Source organism: Prionailurus viverrinus, chromosome B2 (assembly GCF_022837055.1).
Source record: "Prionailurus viverrinus isolate Anna chromosome B2, UM_Priviv_1.0, whole genome shotgun sequence".
Classification (NCBI taxonomy): Eukaryota; Metazoa; Chordata; class Mammalia; order Carnivora; family Felidae; genus Prionailurus; species Prionailurus viverrinus.
The window spans coordinates 75080531-75101158 of record NC_062565.1 but is presented as its reverse complement, the minus strand read 5'-3'; the positions used below and the strand labels follow the sequence as shown (position 1 = coordinate 75101158).

The window sequence follows — 20628 nt, the reverse complement described above, 5'->3', positions numbered from 1 at the left end:
CAAGCAGGAGAAGGGCAGAAAGAGAGAGGGAGAGAGAGAATCCCAAGCAGGCTCCGTGCTGTCAGTGTGGGAGATTGCCCAAAGCTGACTTTCAGGCTTGATAGTTCACTAAAAGGACTCAGATCTCACTGAAAGCTATTATAGTCACAATATAATGTATTATAGAGACAGGATATAGATTAAAATCAGTGAAAGGAAGAGATGCATAAGACAGAGTCTCAGGGTTCCAAATGTGAAGATTCTATTTTCCTTTCTGTGGAGTCAGGACAAGTTACCCTGTGGTATTAAGGTGTGAGATTGATATGTAACCCCCACTGTTCAGAGTTTTTATTTGGGCTCTATTACCTAGACATGATTGATTGATTGATTGCCCCTGTGAACTCAGGCACCTGTTTGACCGATTACATTTGGACCAAAGTCGCCCACCCCAAGTCACATGGTAATTTTTTCTGGTGTGGTCAGTCTCCACCTTGTGACAGTTAGTTGGGGCTCCTAGGCTGTTAAGTAAAATGGTCAGGCTCTATCCAAAATGGTTGAATGCTTGTGAATCATGTCACAGATTTATGTAAACAATAGACAAAAATATAAGAGACAAACACACAAAAGGAAAAATAGGTCTAAATTTTAATGTTAAATTAAGTAGAATTCAGTTTTAAACTCATATAAGATTATGGATTTGATCATTCAAACTTTTAAGGAAATGTAGCTCCTGTACTCTATAAAATGTTCCAGAGTATATTAAAATTCATAGCTTCGCATTTCATTTTGAAAAGAACATAACCTTGATATCCAAACCTGGTAAAAAAGAAAAATAGCACATAACAAGAAACTGATAATTTGGCTCATGTTTACCCATGTTCCTACCTTTACCACTTTCTAGGTGTGTACTCTTGAAAAAGTTACTGAACTCTTCGGTGCTTCAGTTTCCTTGAGTACCTGCTTATAGAGTTACCACAATTTAATACTCTTAGAGTGTTTATGATTGTGATTAACATTTTGTAAGTACTTATTAAATGTTAGTTTTATGAATATAGATGCAGGAACAAAAATCTTTCATAAAATACTGGCAAACTGAATCCTGCAGAATACTTTTAATGTCAAAAATTATTCAAACTATTAGCAACATCATAATCCATGGTGCTATATTAGAGGAATTCCTTTAAAGTTATAAAGACACTTGTTATCACTGTTCTCTTTGATTATTCAGAAAGTACTAGCCTTTGCAATAAGACAAGAAAAACAAAGGTGATAGTTTCCTGGAAAAGACACAGTTTTCATTATTTATAGGTAATATGTTTATTGATGAAAACCAAGAAAATCAAGTAAAAATTATCATGACCAAATTAGAGCCCTCAGTAAAGTGATTGCTTGTAAAATAAATATTTTCTTTTAATGTTTGTTTATTTTTGAGACAGAGAGAGACAGAGTATGAGCGTGGGAGGGGCAGAGGGAGAGGGAGACACAGAATCCAAAGCAGGCTACCGGCTCCAAGCTGGCAGCACAGAGCCCAATGCGAGGCTTGAACTCATGGACCATGAGATCATGACCTGAGCCAAAGTCAGACGCTTGACCGACTGAGCCATCCAGGTGCCCCATGCTTATAAAATAAATGTTAAAACTCAATAGCTTTTCTAACTATTTGTAATAACTAATCAACAAAAATTGTTCCATTTGCAATAGCAACAATGTTTATTCTGCTAATGTTATATGGTATTCAAAATTTTAAGCAAAGAAATAGTGATATTTGATTTGGTTCATCAGAAGAATGATTTTTTTTTTAAGTCTACATCTGTCTTCTTTTTTTCCAAAAACTAATAGAGGTATGTTTTATTTATTAAGCAGAATATATTTTGTTTTTTAGTTAACTTTTTCATAATTTTATTCACTTTTGGGACATGTATCAACTGTATTTTGTTAACAATAAAGCACTTATATATCAGGAAGAATAGAAGCCATTTAGATTCTAGATTAACTTTTCTGTTGCTTAAAATAGAAATGCTCCAACACATGATTTTATTTTTCTGTTAGCTATTAGAGTTCAAAATCTGTTAGTAACATTCTAACTTATGAGCAATATAACCTGAATTTTTATGTTTATAGCTCTTAATTAATATATATTGGAGAATAGTGAAATATTTAGATTGAGATGAGTTGCTAACTCTACATGTTCTTATTTAATTCATTCTGACCCTTTTTTCTTTTTATTTTTACTGCTGCTTTACCGAGAAGACAAAATTCACTACAATATAACAGTGTAAAATATAATGGAGTTTTTATGTTGCTGCTTTATGTTCCACTTTCACATGTGGAAAATTGTTTGCTGTGAAAATATTCCTGTGATAAAGACTTTTTGTTTTTCCCTGTGGTAAAAGCTTTTAATCTTCTGTCTTTTGTGAATCTCTGTCCAGTTTGGCACCTCATGGTAAAAATATGCAAACAATTGATAAAATAACTTACTTCCTTATCCAGAATAATGTAGGAAAGTTTGAGAACTAGATCCATTTTTATAAATTATAAATGTTTTCGTCTTTTATTATAAATGCCTATATTGAGTAGTAATGAAAACAGGAAAGAAATTAGGAGCCCATTGATAAGACATTCTTCACTTGGTATAAATCATACTCACCTCACTTCTTAAATCTCTGCAGCTTTCACCTAAAGAAGGTTTAAAGATCAAAGACAGTAATGGAGTGCCTGGCTGGTTCAGTTGGGAGAGCATGTGACTCTTGATCTCGAGGTTATAAGTTCAAGCCTCATGTTGGATGTAGAGTATTACTTAAAAATAGAATCTTAAAAAAAAAAAAAAGAACAAAGACACTGAAACTGAGCCATAAAAGTGCTTGGCTAAAAAATACTCTTTTTCTTTAGGTTAATAAAGCAAAGCATTCATTTAGTCAAGATATATGTCTGTCTGTCTTATTTTTCATCCGTTACTTTATAGATCACATTTTCTTTATGTTCCTTGTGAAACAGTTGCTGTATACAATTTACTTCAAGTAAATTTTCTTCAGTTGTCTTTTAACAGCATCCCATATTCAGTTTCTTTTTAAATCATTATTGCAAAATCTTTTCGTAGTAATCATGTTTATTATTTGTCTATTTTTCTTATATAAGTGACCAATATCAAAGTTTGCTGTTTGACTAAAGATGTGAGTAGATGTTCCTTGTGTCCCCTACATGCTGATCTAGGTTTTATTAGGTCTTGAAGACTGCTTCATGTATTACGTGGTGTATTTTCTAGGGCTGCCAAAACAGTACTACAAACTGGGTGGTTAACCAGTAGAAATCTATTTTCTCAGGGTACTGAAGGCTAGAAATCCAAGATCAAGGTGTTGACAGGGTTAATTTCTTCTAACGTCTCTCTTCTTGGCTTTTCTTCCTCTGGTTTTTCTCCAGTGTCTTCACGTCGTCTTTCCTCTGTGTGCATCTGTGTTCTAATATTTTCTTATAAGAACACTAGTTATATTGGATTATGATCCACCCTAATGACCTCATTTAACTTAATTACCTCTTTAAAAGACTCCATTTCCAAATATATTCTGAGGTGTTGGGAGTTAGGACTTCAACATACGATTTTGGTGAGGACACAATTTGGCCCATAACATTTGGTCACTCTTAAAGAGGGCATGGGCACTTGTTTTTTGCATAGTTATTCTTTATTTATGAAATCATTGCTCTAGGTCTCAGATTTCTGATACAGGTTTTATGTTTCGTTTGCCCTTCGGTTCATGTTTACAGTGTATCTAGATCTAGAATCCTTACTGGAACTTGAACTCACAAAGTCGAAGCCTTCTTGCATTCAGAAAATTCCCCCTTGTCTTCCAGAAACTGCTCTTCATATTTGGCATGAACCAGCTATGATGGAGAGAAACTGAAGAAAAACCTTACAGACCTTATGTCATATATAGCTGCCGTGTATCTTTTAGCCCTTGCACAGAAACTAGTGTTGGCACTAAAATGTGGTTTTAATGTGTTAGTTTTCTATTGCTACCGTAAAAAGTTATTACAAACTTAATGCCTTAAACAACACAAATATATTACATTATAGTTCTATAGGTCAAAAGTCTGACACAAATCTCAAAAGGCTAAAATCATTAAAGGTGTCTACAGGGCTGTGTTTCATATCCTGTCTTTTCCAGCTTCTAAAGACTGCCTCCATTCCTTGGTTCATGGTACTCTTTTTCCATTTTCAAGCTAGCAATGTAGTATCTTTCTGGCTTTACTTCCATTGTCACATCTCTTTCTCTGACTACAGCCAGGAAAAATTTTTCAATTTTCAAGACTCACCCTTAATCACATCTCCAGTCCTTTTTGCTACATAAGGTAACATGTTTACTGTTCTAAGAATAGGGGAACTCATTATTCTGCCTACCATTGGGTCCCAGATAGAATGTCATTTGTCCCTCCACCCTCCTTCATTTCTGTCTTCTTCCTTTCATATTATGGGATTGCTTGTCACTTCAGACAAGTGATCTTGCACTGGAATGAACACTAATCATTACAGTAAAGCCAGAGGAAAGAAGATTGCTCAGGTTCCAGGCTTTCGGTTTGTAGTGTCACGTGCTTACTTTTTTGTGGTCTCTTTTTATCTCATCCTCTCTAAATTAGATGATAATGGATGGTATCAAGAATTTCTTTATTTTTTGAGATACTAAACCAATGCCTTGGAAATGAAATGAGGTCTCTTCAGTTTGGTTTATACGCACTAGAACTATCAGGAAGTTCTTGAAGTTTGTGATCTATTTAGGAATACCCATTATATAAACTAAAATAGGACAAAATATTTACCTGAGACAGAAACCTTTGGGGAAGTAGAATAATTTTATTTTAACTTAATATAAATTTGAAATTGGTGGTTCTCAATATATGTTCCATGAAGCAACTACTTCAGAATTACCAGGGGTGCATGTTAAGAATGCAAAATCCTGGGGTGCCTGGGTGGCTCAGTTGGTTGAGCATCTGACTTCCGCTCAGGTCACGGTCTCATGGTCTGTGGGTTTGAGCCCTGTGTTGAGCTCTGTGCTGACAGCTCGGAGCCTGGAGTCTGCTTCGGATTCTGTGTCTCCCTCTCTCTCACTGCCCTCCCCTGTTCACTCTCTGTCTCTCTCTCTCAAAAATAAATAAAACATTAAAAAAAAAAAAAGAATGCAGAATCCTGGGCCCTGCTTCAGATTTACTGAATCACAGATTTTAATCACTTTTACTTCTACCACTTTTTAAAATTTGTGCCAGCTCATATGCATGCTGACATTTAAAGTATTGCTTTTATGCAATATTTAAAATTTTATGTCTCAGACTCTTGACTGAATGTTGGCAGTTGGTTTGCTTAATTGTATTGATGATATGAGCCAGCAAAATAGCTAAAATTATATACTATTTACAGAACCTGATTTTTTCATTTGAAAATGAGTAAATAACAACAAAGAAAATGATTATCTGTATATTATAAATAAAACTTAAAAACAAATGCTAAAGTGGGGAGTGTTCATACCATTACAGATAAATATTGATAATATTCTGAATATTTAGAGAACACTTTGAAGTCAATAAGAAAATGTCAAATGTGAAATGTAAAAATTGCCTAGGGACATATGGGCACAGATAATTTACAAATGAAGAAATAAAAATGATCAATAAACTTATAAAAAACATTTAACAGTATTAGAAGAAAAATACAAATGAATGCTACTTGACAACATTTTATATATACAAATATATGTATTTTTATATATTTAATATTTGTATATTTAATATATATTTATATGTATATTATATATATATACACACACACACATATTTATGGAAAGATAATACTTTTACTTGAAGCTGCAACAAAATAGATATACAGACAGTTCCTGACTTATGATGGTTTGGCTTAGGATTTTTGTATTTCACATTGGTGCCAAAGCTATATGCATTCAGTACAAATCATACTTCACATTGTGAATTTTGATCTTTTCCCAGGCCAGTGGTATGTGGTATGATCTTCTGTCTCTTTTGTGATGCTGGGCAGAGGCAGCTATCTGCAGCTCCCAGTGAGCCACACGGTCACGAGGTTAAACAGCCAATATGCTTACATTCTGTACCGAGACAGCCATTCTATTCTTCATTGGAGTATTCAAGAAATTAAATGAGATATCCAGCACATTATTATAAAATAGGCTTTTTGTAGATGATTGTGCCCAAGTGTAAACTAATATAAGTGTTCTGAGCACATTTAAGGGAGGCCAGACTAAGCTATGCTTTTCATAGGTTAGGTGTATTAAATGCATTTTCAAGATATTTTCAATTTATGATGGGTTTATTGGGATGTAAGTCTATCATAAGAAAGATCTGTACTTATGTGTCATTGGGTGGAGATGTTAATTTGTTCATCCTTTCTAGGAGGCCAGAATTTGAATACAGATCACAAGTTTTTAAAGTGTTCATCTAATGACCTGAAAACTCCTCATGATATATTCTATGTGAAAAGGGGTTATAAAACAGTCTATGATATTGTCATACATTTGGAGAGATAATATTCTACATGCATAGACATAAAGAAAAGGACCTAGAAGAATATGCATCAAGATACTAGTAGTCAGTAGAGATTATTGGTATTCTTTGTTTCTAATTTTACTTTTCAGTGTTCTCAAATTTTCTGATAGGCAAACATTGCCTTTGTAATGAAAAAAGAATCCTTAAAATATTAAGAAACTTTTTTTCTGACTACCAGATTTTTGTAACTTGTTGGAAAAAATCTGAATACAGAATATTTAGGGTGTTCACAGGATAAAAATCATTAAATTTAGGTTATGTCCACAGATACAGGATGCCTGGCAACCCTAAACACACACTAACGTCTATTTAGGAATGAAAAATAAATTATTTTTTTGATTCTTAAGAAAATATTTTTTAATTCTCCATCTCCATATTGAAAAGGCAGGAATGTGAGAGATCAGAACAAGGTGAAAGTTGATAATGATTTCTGTTAGCATTAAATAAATGAATACTTTGAATAAAAATTTCCAAGTTTCCAGAAATGGGATATTGTTAATGAGTAATTAGCTTCACCAGTGTATATTCCCTCCTTCTCTCCTTTTTGGAACTCTCTTATATTTCCATATGTTTTGTCTTTTACTGTTTTTCCCCTACTCTTTTTCCTTCTTTCATGCTTATAAGTCGTTAGTGACACCACATGTATTGTATGTGACATCTCTTGCTAAAGAAAGTCTAACCTTTTTTAAGTGTTTGCTTAATATCAAGTCTTTCATTTATTCTCCATCAAAGATGTATTAAATGTTTACTCATGGCCATAAGAAGTTTTTAATACAATGAATTAATATCACTTGTATGCCAAGCTAGTTGGTCTATGGAGCCATTATCAAAATTGGGTAATCTTGTTAAATTGTTTTGTGTAGATACTAATTTTTTTGGTCAGAAAGCTCTCCATGAATGCACTCAAGCCTTAATTGTCATGACATTTTTTAAAAATAGTAACTTTTGACAAGGACATTATGACTGGAAGAATTTTATAACTTCCTGGTTTAATTCAAAAGCTTTATCTTGTTTATAAATCTTCATAATTGACCCTTCATTGTAGTCAGACTTCTTTATGGTATATACTTTAATTATTAGCATGGGAAAGAATGAGAGAAAAGAGAAGAGGGGACGTGTAACATCTTTTCTCAATTGTGTTCTTTTTCTAATTCACATTTTCGAAGTCCAAATATATTCCACACATGGAGAAGGTATTTTAATTCTGGCAGCCATTAGTAGCTCATTGGCACTTCAACCTCAGCTTTTAAGAAGCCTGCCAGTAGATTGTTTAAAGTTTTCAGGCCTCACAAAACAGCTGGGCTTTACAATAGCACTGTTTTAGATTTTACATTTCGTCTGAAATACATTTATATGATTAAATATGTTAACTTCCAGCTAGTTGGAAAGCCTTAACTCATTGTTGTGTAGTACATTATAAGTAGGATGACCACATAATCTATTGGCCAAACCCACTGAAAGAGGATGCTGTTAATAACTATACTAGGATAATAGGTATGAACTGGGCTGTAATTTCTGTTGACTTTTAGCAAATCCCAACTCAGATGATTCAGATGGTTAACTTTTAACATCACAACACCTGCAAAAACATATCATTTATCCATAATAAACCACATCCAAATTTAGTGACTTCTAACAATTACTATTTTATTAATGTTATTGATTCACTGGGATTGGTAGGAAGGCCAGGATGTTTATCACAGCCTTTTTCCATCTAGATTCTCATCCTTCACAAATTGTTTACATTCTACATGTAAAATATGCACATCTCCATCCTAGGTTCCCAGAAGTTTCATCCCACAACAACAACAGGCCCAAAGCTCAGGATCCTGTCATCTAAATCAGGTCTAGATGCAAATGAAGCTTCTTGTGTTTTATTCCTTGGTGTGGCTGCTCTTAGCTATTCAGTGGTGAGGCAGGAACAGAATAACCATAATCAACACTTCGATTCAAAATGGGAGGAATAAGAATCATATTACTCTCAGTGGCTCATGGCAATTTTGAATTGCCACTGGACACATGTTGCCAGGCTGCCTACCTAGGGGGAGGACATATTTTTTGAAGGGGGCCTAGTTGTGTTTCCTAAGAGTGGTTCTGTAGTTCATTGTTCTTTTAGGCTTTTGGATCTGAGTCTGAGCTCTTGGCGTTGTCCTTTGAGCTATCCCTCCTTTTCCATAAGAAATGGCCATGTTGCAGCTGAATAGCTTTCTCTGTCTGCTCTCTGCCTGTGGAAAGTTGGGGGCCCAGAGAAGTATTTTAATTTTGGAGTGTCTCTGTTCCAAATCGTCCAAATAGTACAGTACCCTAAAAATTTTTTTGAAGACTTTTTATATGAGACTGTCTACTTCATTAAAGAAAGGACTTACTCATAATTCTTTTCAAAACAGACCTTCTCCTGACATTGGCTGCCATATCAGAATGCTGCAGAACCAGTTCTTTTTATCTAGTCAAGATGGTCTGTTAGGCTCCAATTTAAATCAGAGTTTTCCACAAAAGGTGTGCTAACTACACAGTTGAATCTTTGACTGCAAGCCTGATTTTACTTTGGAAATCTTTCACAAGCAAGTCTTGTGTCCTCTGTATTCTCTTTAAATTTTGTCACAAGCTAAACATTTCCTTATTTACCTCATCTCTGTTTTGACTTTATCATACAGCTAAGAGAAGCCAATTTACACATTCAGCATTCTGCCCGGGTATCTCCTTAGCCAGATTCACAAGTTCTTTAGGTACATCGTCTGTGTTTCAGGTTACAGAAGATGACAGTTTTTCCATTGTTTCACTATAACATGACATAGAATGCAATTTTCTTTCTAGTCCACAAAAGCAGTTTGTCTTTTTAAATTTGTTTCAGCAATATTTTGTAGTTTCTAGTGTATAGGGCTCACACACATTCTCTGAAATATATCCCTGTGAATTTTATGTTTTGGAATGCTATTGTAAATGAGGTTATATATTTTATTTCATTTTCAACTGTTCATTGCTAGTATATAGAGATACAGTTGATTTATGTATGTTGATCTTAGATCTACTGTGTTAAATTCACATATTTTTTTTCTAGTGGGTTATTTTTTGTGTATAGATTTCTAAGTATTTTCCATGTACGTGATCATGTATGTACAAATAAAAACAGTTTACTTTTTTCTTTCCAGCCTATATTCTTATGTTTTCTTTTTCTTGCCTTATTGTAACGGCTTGGGTCTCCAGTATAGTGTTGAATAGTGATAGTAGATATCTTTGCTTATTTCCAGTCTTAGGGGAATAGCGTCCAATCTTTCACTGTTAAATATATTATTAGCTGTGGTTTTTCCACAGATGCCCTCTATTAGGTTGAGGAAGTTCCTACCTTACTGTTCCTACTTTACTGAGAGCTTTTGTTGTGTATGAATTTTATACATTGAAAAAATTGATCTCATAAAAAACACTATTACTTATACCAAAACTTGAACAGAGTAAACTTGAGCTTTGTAAAATTTAAAAAGTTTAAGAAAACTTTAGTTAAGGCTAAAAATTTATTTTTAATATCAGCCAGTTAATATATTAAAACTGTAATTAAAATGCTTGTTGAAGATTTTACTTTCAAAAACAAAATAAATCTAAGAAAAGAATTGGTATCTTTCCATTTCCTAAACTAATGTAATACTTCAAAATTCAGTATTATTTTTCTATATGATAAACTTTGCCTGTAAAGTCTGAATTGAAGTCTTCTAATTAGCACTACTGAGAGATTTTAATTCCTTTTATTATCCCCAAAATAAGGCAGAATGTTTTAATGTCTAGTAATTACTTTTCTTATGTGACATATGAATACTGTAGATATGTAATACTAATAAAATATAATACTCTGTAGGTGAATTCTGCCTCAGTATGGAAAGATTTTATTTCCATTTCTAAGCTCAGAAAGTATGAATGATATACCTATAATTATTTCTATATCTATGGTAACTTTTTTTTTTTAATAGGATTTACTTAAAGATCCATTGTACATTGGGCTACGGCAGAGAAGAGTGAGAGGTCCTGAATATGATGACTTTTTGGATGAATTCATGGAGGCAGTTTCTTCCAAGTATGTATAATCTTTATTTATCTTTATTTGAATTGAATTTCAAAAATTTAAAGATAACCTAACATAATAAACTACACAAGTATCCAAGTTTGGTGTAGTGTGTTTAGTAATTGGAAGGGATTTGTTTGAAATGCGGGCGCACGCACACACACACATACACTGTCATGGTTATTAGTGACTAAATGATAAAGTCATGTATCTGTCTCAAAAAAGATTGTCTCTGGGGGAGCCTGGGTGGCTCAGTGGGTTAAGTGTCCCACTTCAACTCAGGTCATGATCTCGAGGTTGCCGAGTTTGAGCCCTGCGTTGGGCTTCGTGCTGACAGCTCAGAGCCTGGAACCTGCTTTGGATTCTGTGTCTCCATTTCTCTTTGCCCCTCCCCCACTTACACTCTGTCTTTCTCTCTCAAAAATAAACAAACATTAAAAAAAAATTTAAAAAACTGTTGTCTCTGTTGCTATTCCTGAAGATACTTTTACAAAAATCTTTAGATCTTGTAGTTATTGAAATACATGATTATGGGGGCGCCTGGGTGGCGCAGTCGGTTAAGCGTCCGACTTCAGCCAGGTCACGATCTCGCGGTCCGTGAGTTCGAGCCCCGCGTCGGGCTCTGGGCTGACGGCTCAGAGCCTGGAGCCTGTTTCCGATTCTGTGTCTCCCTCTCTCTCTGCCCCTCCCCCGTTCATGCTCTCTCTCTGTCCCAAAAATAAAAATAAAAAAAAAAAAAAAAAAAAAAAAGAAATACATGATTATGGTGAAGGAGGCAGTAGTCAGTGACCAAATTACCTGAGCAAGACTTTTTGTGATTATTGGCAGTCTGTACTTCATTTCTGGCTGCTGATAAAATGTGATCTTTAGTCATCTTTGTGGGTGTATCTGACCCTTTTGTGGTAGGAGAAGCAGAGGAAGTGGGGAGCAAGTGTGAGTTAGTATAAGCCACAAGTCCAGAATGGTGTTTAAGAAACAGGACATCCAATCACAGTTCATGAGTCTCTGATTAAATCTACAGTATATGATTAAAGTGCACTACTGTATTTCACCTAGTTTCAATAGCACTTGATTGTGGGCCAAGTACTACTATAAAGTTTTCCATTTTTTTTTCTTTCAACAAAGAAATTTCCACCATAATTTAGTAATGTATTCTGCGATAATTTTGTCACACTAATGGACAGTCATCCCATTTGCTACTACCACAAAAACCAAGTACTATTTTAAAACATATACGTTGCCTTGGTTTTTCATAGAAATAAACTCATCATTAGAATGAGCTGTAACTAGAGACATACTTCTGGGTTTTTTTTAGTGTAAGGTTTAATTTTAAGAAGTTGTATGCAACAGCAGAAAGTGCTTTCATCAGCTTGCACAATATTTAGAATATATTGAGTCTCCTATTGCCCAAGGTTTCAAGGAAGAGTATATTTGCCAGTTAGCATGGGCTACTTTTTAAACACACATGCCTGATTTATTTATTGTTGTTATTAACTTACTTGGTTAAGCTGTACTTATTCATAGAAATAGTTGGAAAACTGTACAGTTTAAGCTCAAGATTGCATGGTACAGTTAATTCCAGTTAGATACTTAAGGGAACACTGATTTCTGCTAGTCCCCCCCACCTCACCCAATACTATGTTGTATTTTTTTCTAGTAGTTTAATTTCTAGTAGTTTCTCATATATAATGTAATGTTTTGAAATTACCTGTAACTTTTTAGGTAGCAACACTAATCAGGAGATTATGTTAGGGGTGCCCAGCTAGCTCAGTTGGTGAAGCATGCAACTCTTGATCTCAGGGATTGTGAGTTTGAGCCCCACGTTGGGTGTAGAGATTACGTAAAAATAAAATTCTTTTTAAAAAACCCCAGAGGAGCACCTGGGTGACTCAGTTGGTTAAGTGTCTGACTTTGGCTCAGGTCATGATCTTACAGTTTGTGGATTTGAGCCTTGCGTTCGGCTCTGTCCTAACAGCTGAGAGCCTGGAGTCTACTTTGGATTCTGTGTCTCCCTCTGTCTCTCTGCCCCTCCCACACTCATGCTGTCTCCATCTCTCTCTCAAAAAATGCACTAACATTAAAAAAAAAAAAACAAAAACAGAGAGTATGTAGGGAACATTGTGCCACTATAAAAGATGAGGAAAATGCTGTTCTTAGCATAATTGTTTTTATTGTCTATTTGAGTAAGTAGATTCTATCTTTATATACACGACTTCAGTATACTTACAAAGAAACTGTTACACAAGTTTATGAACATAGTTTGTATGTCTTATATACTTAATATACTTACATACTTAAATGCTGATGAAATAAAATAGAAATAATTCTATTAGAATCAGTGAGAAGCTTTCTGGAGAAAATGAGATATGAGCTAATTTTGAATGCTCTGTGTCAATATAGAGTCAGAAAAGCTTTTTTTAAAAAACAGTGAATTGAAGGATTACCTGAGATCTTTGATAAGGATATAGAGATTGATGAAAAGTCAATACTGTTAAATGCAGAGAGCCCCTGTATATCAGGAATTCTATATGGGCTCTTCCCAGAGAAGAATCCCAAAGATTTTTCAAAAATATTTCTAGCATGTTGCTGCTTTGGTAGAAGTTTTCCAGAAGAGACACCAATTAAATTGGGAAATGGTTCTGAAGATAAGCCCAAGTTTATTAAAAAGAACATGTAACTTAAATTCAAGGTGGAAGATGACTGTTGCAAATTTACTTACTCAGGAACCAGGTTCTGTGATGGAGTTCATTAAGGAGTACCTTTGGAATGAACCTCTTTGCAAGGGAGGGGACAGAAATAGGAGTGGATAAGAGAAGTTAAGCTGCAATGTGGAACCACCAACAGCTTTGGATAACTTCATTGGAATCATCCTTGCATTCCAGTTAGATACTTAAGGGAACACTGATTTCTGCCAATCCCCCCCTACTTCACCCAATACTATGTTGTATTTTTTACTTATTACATTCTCAGGGTTGGGTGGGTCAATTTCAAATTCTTCCTCTTGACTTTCTTCACAATTATAGCTCTTTACCTCCTAGGCCAAGGACTTTATATGGGTGTTATGGCACTTACTAAGTCTGTTCTGATTATGCATTTGGGGACTGAGGAAATCAGTCTGTAGTCCTAATGGATGGACCCATTATGAACTAGACTTTGGTCAGGGCTCCATTAATTACTGGCTTCCAAACGCCTCTACTCTAGTGAGGAGGTTGACATTATATAGATGCTTTAGGTCTTCTGATATCACTGTCAACTCTGTGCCCTTGACATGTTTGGGTATTCCCTGTCCCCAGAGCACAGTTACTGAATAAAGGGCTATAGGTTCCATTGGAGAAGGATTAAGGGAATTATTACCCTGTATTCTTGCCATGGTGTTGGAAGACCTTTCCCTCTGGATTTTTTTTAAATTTATTTATTTATTTTGAGAGAGAGAGAGAGAGAGAGAGAGAGAGAGAGAGAGAGAGAGAGAATATGAATCCCAAGCAGGCTCCACACTGTGAGTGTGGAGCCCACCATGGGCCTCCATCTCACAAGACACGAGAACATGACCTGATCCCAAATCATGAGTCAGATGCTTAACCGACTGAGCCACCCAGGCACCATCCACCCCCCACCCACCAGGCTTCTAGATGGTTCTGAGTTAAAAAATTATGTCAGGTTTGGAAACTGAATGAGAGATTGTGACTTCACTGGGGCAGTTTCCCTCAGATTTGTTCATTCATCTATGATTTATTTTGATTGTACATATTGAGTAGTAGCCTTGTCAGCTGTTTTGCCTCTAGAGATGCTGTATTTTTAAACTATCTCTCTGTGGGTCAGCCCCTCACTAACCCCAGCCTTGCCACTCTAATGATAATTATGTCTACCTAGCTTCTCATGGCTTCTGACCCTTAGCTGGTCCTATCATCCCCATTGCTATCATTGACCCTAATTCTTTTAACAGCCTTTCCTTCTGTCAGTTCTGGCCTTTAGAAAAGAACCACCACAAAACTTACTAATGTGGATATCTTCTCATTGGCATATTCCTTATTGCTTTGTATATGGTGTGTTTTCTGGACCTTCAAGTGGAACATAGTAATTTGATGGGTTTTCTGGTCTTACTTAGCACGTGCATTCTAGAATTACTCTCAGACACTCATGATCCCCCTTCTGCCATCTGCCACAGCATTCCTGGCATTTCAACAATATTTAATATGAGCCTTTACCTGCTCTGTTTCCAGGAACCATCCTAGTAGTGAATTTATACCATCTCCTGAGATTCTTACTGGTTGTAAATCCTGCATCTCAGGATAGTGCCTTCTAATCGCTAAACTCTTATCTAATACTTAAATTCCAGCCCCTTTGAGCAGAATTTAATCTCATATGTACTCTTCTGACTAATATAAAGTAGCTAGATCTTGCAGTTTCTTTGTGGAATATCCCCTTTCTTCCTTTGTTAGGCCTAGTATGTCTTAGGTGGGTTATATTGTGACATAACCCTGGCTATAGGCCCAAGGGTCTGGAGAGGAGGTGAAGGTGGATGGAGGTTAGGAAGGCACATGTTGTCTTAGGAGGGGGAAGCTTCTGTGTACGTGATTCCCAAGAAGGAAAGGGCAGACCATTTTTGTGGCTTCAGAATGTTTTAGGGAATCTGGAAATTCAAGATTTTGGGAGGCATCAAACCAGACATCTCATCTCATGTGTCAGGATCCAATCAGGAACCTGACTTAGCAGATCTACCTTGTTAAAGTTTTGGAGTGTTTGACCACTCTGATGATTAATGCCTTATTCCTGGTGATTAACTTTCTCTGCTCAGGAGCTGTAGGATCTGAGAGCATTTTTGTATCTATTAGAGAGGTCCTCTGGCTTTTACATTACATTACTCAGTACCCTGTCACAGCATTCAGTATAATGACATTTAGATAACGATAAAAATTAAGCAGAAAAAAAGTTTCAAGGTAGCTGTAATTAAGGCATATCTTAGAATCTGTTCAATAGACTATTTCTGATATTCTGTTATCAAGTCATATGACAGACAAATGCTGGCTCCTGCAAAATATTTTTGGTTTAGAAAAATTGCCTACTGGGGGCACCTGGGTGGCTCAGTCGATTAAATGTCTGATTTTGGCTCAGGTCATGATCTCACTTTTTGTGAGTTTGAGCCCCCACATCAAGCTCTGTTCTGGCAGCTTGGAGTGGAGCCTGCTTCAGATTCTGTGTCTCCTTCTTTCTCGACCCCTCCCCTGTCTCTTTCTCTCTCAAAAATAAATAAACATAAAAAAATTAAAAAGAAAAAGAAAGAGGGGCGCCTGGATGGTTCAGTCAGTTGAGCATACGACTTCGGCTCAGGTCGTGATCTCACAGTTTGTGAGTTCATGCCTCACATCAGGCTCTGTGCTGACAGCTTGGAGCCTGGATCCTGCTTCGGATTCTGTGTCTCCCCATCTCTCTGCTCCTAACCCACTTGCATTCTGTCTCTGTCTCTCTCAAAAATAAATAGATATTAAATTTTTTGTAATAAATAAAAAAGAAAAGAAAAGAAAAATTGGCTTTTGGAGCAAGCCATTGAATTCCCCCAACTACCTGTGCCCTAACAGGAGCTAGATCTCTGTGGTAAAAGTGTCTTGTCAAACTACCTAGTTTTTCTTCCTTATTGTTTTGATTCATTTTTCATTTGTTGAAAGTCAGGCACTGTGTTTGGTGCTGGGGATACAGGGATGAATAAAACAAAAATAATCCCTGTCTTTCATATAGCTTATTCTTTACTAGAGGATACAGATAATAAACAAGTAAACCAGCAAATAATCAGATGAAACAATGAAATCGTAATAAATGTAACAAAGGAAACAAATTGCTGTCTAAGAATAATAGGTAACTTAATTTATGTAAATCAGATGAATGTTATAGATGTAGTAATCTCTTTTTGAGCATAGATTTTACTTTTATTATGTTTACTTTTTTAATAAATACAGGTAATTTCTGTTACGAAGTCTATTGCTAAAGTCGTGATACTCTTTCAGTTATACTTTTGTTGAAAATTAGCGTGAGCTCTTTGATTACAGTTAGGTAAATTAATAAACAACAGAAAAACTGAATTCAGAAGTACTGATAAATTAGTCTGGATTAATTAGCCTGGATGTTAATTAGCATCTCCAGGTCTGTTTTCCTGGTACTTGCCTTTTCAACAGTTTCATCAATTGGGCCTAGTAATTCTACATCTGAGAGTATAGTTAAGAAAATAATACCAAATAAAGAATGAATTTGATGCCCAAATATATTCACTGAGCATTTTCATTATATGATTTTCTTCCCTTTGTTTCCAGCACACTCTCTTTGGCTTCCTTCTACCTCAGTGATGGCCCCTACACACTTTGCTTGTCTTGTTTATTCTCATCCCCCTAACCTCTATACTTTAGTGTGCTTCAGGGTTGGAGCTTAAAACTCTTCTCTTTACTATTATCCTCACTTCCTTGGTGACCTCATCTAGTCATTCATCTTTTTGGCAAGAGGGAGTTTTTTTCATGTTTATTAAAAATTGTTATTGAAATATAGTGACATACAATGTTATATTGGCTTCATTTTTTAAAGTAATTTTTAATTTTAATTCCAGTATCGTTAACATACAGTGTTCTATTAGTTTCAGGGGCACAATATCGTGATTCAACAATTCTATACATTACTCAGTACTCATGTGATAAGTGTGCCCTGCATCCCCATCACCTATTTCGCCCATCCCCCTACCTCCCCATCTGGTAACCACCTGTTTGTTCTCCATAGTTGAGAGTCTGTTTCTTGGTTTCTCTCTCTCTCTCTCTCTCTCTCTCTCTCTCTTTATTCCCTGTGCTCATTTGTTTTGTTTCTTAAATTCCACATGAATGAAATTGTATGGTATTTGTCTTTCTCTGATTTATTTTACTGAGCATAATAATCTCTATCTCCATCCATATGGTTGCAAATGGCAAGAATTAATTCTTTTTTATGACTGAATAACATTCTGTTTTGTATACATATACCACATCTTCTTTATCCATTTGTCACTTGGTGGACACTTGAGCTGCTTCCATAGTTTGTATGTTGCAAATAATGCTGCAATACATATAGGGGTGCATATGTACTTTCAAACTAGTGTTTTTGTATTTTGGGGGTAAATAGGCAGTAGTATGATTACTGGATTATAAGGTAGTTCTATTTTTAACTTATTTCACTTTCAGGTGTACTATAGAGTGATGCAACAATTCTATACATCACACAGTTCTTACCACGGTAAGGGTAGTTACCATCTGTCACCATATGTTATCATAATATTGACTGTATTCCCAAATGCTGTACTTTTCATCCCTGTGATTTATTTATTGTACAACCGGAAGTTTGTAACTCTTAATCTCCTTTACCTATTTCACCTATCCCCTACCCCTCTCTCGTCGGGCAACCACCAGTTTGTTCTCTATATTTGTGAGCTCTTTTTGTTGTTGTTGTTTTGTTATTTTGGTTGTTTGTTCAATTTTTAAAAATTGAAGTATAGTTGACACACAAAGTTACATTAGTTTCAAGTGTACAACATAGTGATTCAACAACTCTATAAATTATGCTACACTTACTGCCAGTGTAGTTACCATCTGTCACCATACACTATTAAAATACCATCAACTGTATTGCTTTTATCTTTTATCTCTGTGACTTATTCATTCCATAACTGGAAGCCTGTACCTCTCATTCTCCTTGCCTCATTTTACCCATCTGTCTTGCCTCTTCCCTCTGGCGGCCACCAATTTGTTCGCTGTATGTATGGGTTTCTTTCTGTCTTTTTTGTGTGTTTTGTTTTTTAGGTTTCACATGTAAGTGAAATCAAATGGTATTTGTCTTTCTCTGACTTATTTCACTTAGCCTAATACTCTTTAGGTCCATCCATGTTCTCACAAATGGCAAGATATCATTTTTTTTTATGGTTGAGTAATATTTCATTGTGTACATACACCACATATTCTTTATCCATTCATCTATTGATGGACACATGGGTTGCTTCCATATCTTGAGTATTATATGTATAACGCTTCATATTTACATATTGTGTACAAATATGTAAATATATAAATAATTGCATATTTATTGTAAATAAGGATGCATATATCTTTTAGAATTAGTGTTTTTTGTTTTCCTTGGATAAATAGCCAATAGTGGAACTACTGGATCATATGACATTTTTGTTTTTAAGTTTTTGAGGAACCTCCATAGTCTTTTTCACAGTAATTACACCCATTTACATTCCCACCAGCAATGCACGAGGCTTCCCTTTTCTCTACATCCTTGCCAACGCTTGTCACTTCTTGTGTACAAGTATACCAGGAAGAAGTCTCGTATTTCAAAGAATTCCTTCTTCTCATGTAATTTAATTTTAGGAAATACTGTATTAAAGTTCTTATAATCCTTGCATATTGTCAAGTATATATTAAAATCACCAAATGTATGCATTCCTTACATATTTATATTTGTTTTTCTGTTTATACTTTTCATAGTAGTATTTTTTTTAATTATGGTATAATTGGTATATAACATGTAAGTTTCAGGTATACAGCATTAATATGACATTTGTATACACTACAAAGTGATCACAACCAAAAGTCTGGTTACCGTCTGTCACCAACAGATAACCCTCTTTAAAACCATTTTGCCCACTCCAACTCCCTTTCTTCTTGCTAACCATCAATCTGTGCTCTATGAGGGTTTTTATTTTTTTGTATTTTTTTGTCTGTTTCTCTTTTTTAGATTCCACACATCAGTGAAATCAGTGTTTGTCTTTCTAACTTTGACTTACTTTACGCAAATTCCCACAAGGTCCATCCATTTTGTCACAAATGGCAAGATTTTAATTTTTTATGACTAAGTAGTATTCCATTGTGTGTGTGTGTGTGTGTATCTTATCCTCTATCTATTCATCTATCAATGGACACTTCAGGCCAATTCCATACATTAGCTACTGTAAATAATGCCTCAGTGAACATAGGGATGAATATACCTTTTCATATAAGTGTTTTCATATTCTTTAGATCAATATGCAAAAGTGGAATAGCTGGATCATATGCTGAATGTATTCTTAAATTTTTGGGAAATCTATACTCTTTTGCATAGTTCTGCAGCAGTTTAAATTCCCTTTTTTCCACATCCTCTCCAAGACTTGTCATTTCTTCTCTTTTTGATGATAGTCATTCTAACGGGTATGAGTGATATCTCATTGAGGTTTTGATTTGCATTTCCCAAATGAGTAGTGGCTTTTGAACATGTTTTCATGTGTCTTTTTGCCATCTTTATGTCTTCTTTGGAAAAATGTTCAGATCTACTGCCCATTTTTTAATTAGGTTGTTTGATTTTTTTTTATTGTTGACTGAATTCTTTGTATATTTCAGATACTAATCTCTTATCAGATTTATGATTTGCAGATATCTTCTCTCATTCAATAGGTTCACTTTTTGTTTTTATGATGGCTCTTTTCACTGTACAGAAGCGTTTTAGTTTGATATAGTCCTAATTGTTTATTTTGGCTTTTGTTTCCCTTGCCTTTGGAGTCAGATCCAGAAATAGATTGCTAAGACCATTGTCAAGGAGTTTACCACCTATGTTTTCTTCTAGGAATTTTATGATTTCAGATCTAACAGTCAAGTCTATTCCATTTTAATTTTTATGTACAGTGTAATATAATGTTCTGGTTTCATTCTTTGTTTTTTGTTTGTTTTTTTCCTTTTTTTTTTTTTTTTCGCATGTGGCTGTCCAGTCTTCCCAGCACCACTTATTGAAGAGACTATCCTTTATTTTATGCTCTTGGTTCCTTTGCCATAAATTAATTGTCTGTATATGTGTGCATTTATTTCTTGGCTCTCAATTCGGTTCTGTTGATCTGTATGTCAGTTTTTATGCAAATACTACATTGTAGTATAGTTTGAATTCAGGGAGTGTGATACCTCCAGCATTGTTATTATTTCTCAAGATTGGCTATTTGCGATTTCTTTTGGTTCTCTACAAATTTTAGAATTATTTGTTTTAGTTCTATGACAGATGCCATTGGAATT

At 35.1% G+C, this 20628-nt stretch overlaps 1 protein-coding gene across 1 annotated transcript in view; it reads left to right on the top strand.

Annotated features, from left to right (window-relative positions):
* ME1 (malic enzyme 1) overlaps positions 1-20628 on the top strand; it is a 189591-nt gene that overhangs the window by 82754 nt on the left and 86209 nt on the right. The window contains exon 6 of the mRNA XM_047858812.1: positions 10497-10600. Within this exon, the coding sequence (XP_047714768.1) occupies positions 10497-10600 (104 nt within the window). The remainder of the gene's footprint in view (positions 1-10496; positions 10601-20628) is intronic.